Here is a 3,048-nt window from a genome sequence, read left to right as displayed (position 1 = left end):
TTATTTTTATATCTATTACAAATAAGAGACAAGTATTTATTTACAATTTATTACATTATCCTTAAGTCACTATAATATAACGAACTTAAATTGGATTAGGATTAGCCATGGATAGCAATCTTATACATCCTCGCCTTGGGCGAACACTCGAGTGTCAACACCGTAACCCTTATTAGCTATATTGAAACGTTTCATACACAGTATCATATCAGTAAGCTTACACGAACAGATCACTCGCCTGCTCGGCGAGGTCCTTATCTCAAATGGTGTAGTATTCTGGTGCGAAGTCGTTAGCGAGGTTGCTGAGGAAGTGGAAGTCTGAGGAGGAGTTGGAGTTGTCGCCGGGCGGCGCGGCATGCGTGGCCTCGTAGAACTGTTGGAAGGACCCGTAGCCGTCGCCGCAGTCCGCGCCGGCGTACGCCTCGCCCGCCGCCCCGCCCGCTGCTGCTGCGCCCGCCGCGCCCGCTGCAGCCCCGCTTGCTCCGTACGCTGCCTGCTGCGAGTAAGCAGTGCCGTCGTAGTAATTCTTCGTGTAGTCTGTCGCGTGAGCATTCTTTTGCCCTTCACCAGCGTAGTAATTGTGTCCATGGTCATGCTGAGTCCCTTCGTGATAGTGATACCCGTAATGGCTGTTCGCATACCCCATGTGCTCGCTGCTGTAACCTTGTGTTTGATCGTAGCCTGGGTGCCCATAAGCTACCTGATCCTTTCCATAAGCGGGATAACCGTAATTTTGATACATTTCATGCGGATATGCCTGTCTTGATCCTACGCCATTAGTGGGCCGTGTGGAAGGAGAGCCTTCCTGCCTTGTATGGTGTTGGTTTCGAACATACCCGTGTTGTTCAGCGGATTGAATTGCTGCTCCGTAAGCCTCATAATTTCTGTTACCCTGAGGGTATTGAGTGAGCTTTCCAATAAACTGTTTGGAATCCATGCGGAAGTCCGGGTGAGGCACGAATTGTCCAGGGGGTGCATTACCTCTAATCACGTACGGAGGCATTGCGTTGGGTACAGCTTGCGGGTGCGGGGGTCCCGGTGGAGCATTTGGAGGAGAAGGCCGAGGATAATGGCCTAGTGGACTCTGGTGCATACTAGATGGCGTTCCTGGTGTTGACGAAGGAGTCAAATTAACCGACGAGAATTTACCACCGTCTGCTAGACCAGGCACAGGGCCAAGGCCATCTTTAGATGAAGACGGGGATACCTTACAAGTTGCATCGAGTGAGGGTGACCTCTTCCTAGATTCCTGTTTAATCCTCTTAGTTAAATTTCTAGGGGCAGCGCTCATTGCCGTGACTGGGGGATGCCCGTCACGTGAATCGTCTTCAGCAAGTTTGTCTAGTGAAGAAGATGAGGCTACACTGGAAGCTCCATCACTTGCGAAACTGTTGTTATTTGTAGCACTGGGCGTATTGTTGTTCCGAGTGCGGGATGCAAGCTCCGGTAAGTCCTCAGCCGGAGAGCATAGTGCGCCAGGAGGCAGTTCGCAACCTTGACAACTCTTTTTGCCGGAGAGCGGTCCGTCGTCGTCCAAAAATTTGTCGAGGCCTGTCTTCGAACTTTTGCCTCCTTCTGATGTCGTTGAATCCTTATCATCGCCATCTTCGGTTTTACTGAGAGTTTGTCTCTTGTGCTTCATCCTTCTGTTTTGGAACCAAACCTTTACCTGTAACAAGAATTAAATCAATTAGGAAAAATATGCACACATTTATGTGTTTTAATCTTTGGTGGGAATTTTATAAATTCTAATTAAAAAAGAAACGACTCTCGAACTAAGGAATTGGATCGGTTTCAAATCTCACCTGTCTCTCAGTAAGGTCTAAGGAAGCAGCAATTTCAATTCTTCGCGGCCGACATAGGTACTTATTGAAGTGAAACTCTTTCTCTAGTTCCAACAGTTGCGTGTTTGTATAAGCGGTGCGTAGTCTTCGTGGCAGTCCATTTTCTGCAATTAAAATAATTAAAGTTATTAAATAATTATTAGAAGGTTTAGTTTTCAAACACTTCCATTAACATTTCTGTTCAAGCCGTGTCCCATAAAATATGAACAGCGTGTTTCAACCTAATGTTATAGATTGGTATTCCTGGAAGCTTTCAATATCGTGGTAGCGAGGCGGGCTCGTTGGTAGGTACGCTTTCCTTTAATGTAATAACTTGATCGCATGTCAGAGCACCGCCCTTGACGCCATTGTGTCGAAACGGTGTTCTTTTTATTTTACCACAAAATACGAATTGGAATTCGAAATTCAAATTACAAAAGGGCGGCGAATAATGGGGCGATCGCGTTCGCGTGATGGCTCGGCCGCGGGGCTCGCGATGTCATCGAAGCGCAGCTAGTGACTCTTATGTAACATACAATAAGGGTTACTACGTTGACTTGGTTTTGTTGATATGGTGGGGTTCATTTTTGATTGACGTGTTCGTCAGCTCTCGCTTTTGCTATTGGACAAGGGCAGCTGTCAATCAAACGGTAACACGGCCTCTGGTTGTGCTTGGCTGCACCGAGGTAAATGTTGCTTTTAGTTGTTGGATCGAACCCCTAATTCAGTAGAAAATATTATGTACATGCTATTTCATTAATATTTTATTGTTCTCCAGTTCGGAAACTTGTGCGACTGTAATTAATGCGACTAATGTACACAAGTTTGTATGGTTGGACAACGTTGGGGACCTGCAAAATTATCGGTTTAGTGAAGCTGAAACTCGATAGCCCATGGTCACCCAACATTTCTGTATTGCTTTAGCATCCGTATAAGTGTGTGTTCAATGAAGATAGCTACATAGTTTATACTGGTATTGCAACTCCCAATGATATTAGAATATCATTGGCAACTCCTTTAAAAAATCCAGTTCTTAGTCATAATGGTCGCAAAACGCAAATCGAAATACAGAAAATCCCTGACTTGTGTGCCCGAATCTCCACATCTACCTCATCCAGGATGAATGTGCAAAAGATGCAAGTTGGTAAGTTTTTGTGCGGCGGTAGATAATATAATAGGCACGATTATGCGAGCTCGAGTCTTCGTATAATGTTCGCATTATCTC

The 3,048-nt window shown here is 45.6% G+C and overlaps 1 protein-coding gene across 1 annotated transcript in view; it reads right to left on the bottom strand.

Annotated features, from left to right (window-relative positions):
* LOC113507713 (homeotic protein proboscipedia-like) overlaps positions 1-2,006 on the bottom strand; it is a gene marked incomplete at its 5' end in the record, with an annotated part of 2,825 nt that extends 819 nt beyond the window's left edge. The window contains 2 exons of the mRNA XM_026890651.1: positions 1-1,669; positions 1,806-2,006. The exon at positions 1-1,669 is cut by the window's left edge and continues 819 nt beyond it. Coding sequence (XP_026746452.1) covers positions 260-1,669; positions 1,806-2,006 — 1,611 coding nt within the window. The remainder of the gene's footprint in view (positions 1,670-1,805) is intronic.
* Positions 2,007-3,048: the final 1,042 nt, after the last annotated feature.

Source organism: Trichoplusia ni, unplaced genomic scaffold (genome assembly GCF_003590095.1).
Source record: "Trichoplusia ni isolate ovarian cell line Hi5 unplaced genomic scaffold, tn1 tig00003103, whole genome shotgun sequence".
In the NCBI taxonomy this organism is placed as follows: domain Eukaryota; kingdom Metazoa; phylum Arthropoda; class Insecta; order Lepidoptera; family Noctuidae; genus Trichoplusia; species Trichoplusia ni.
This window is presented reverse-complemented; position numbering and strand designations above follow the sequence as displayed.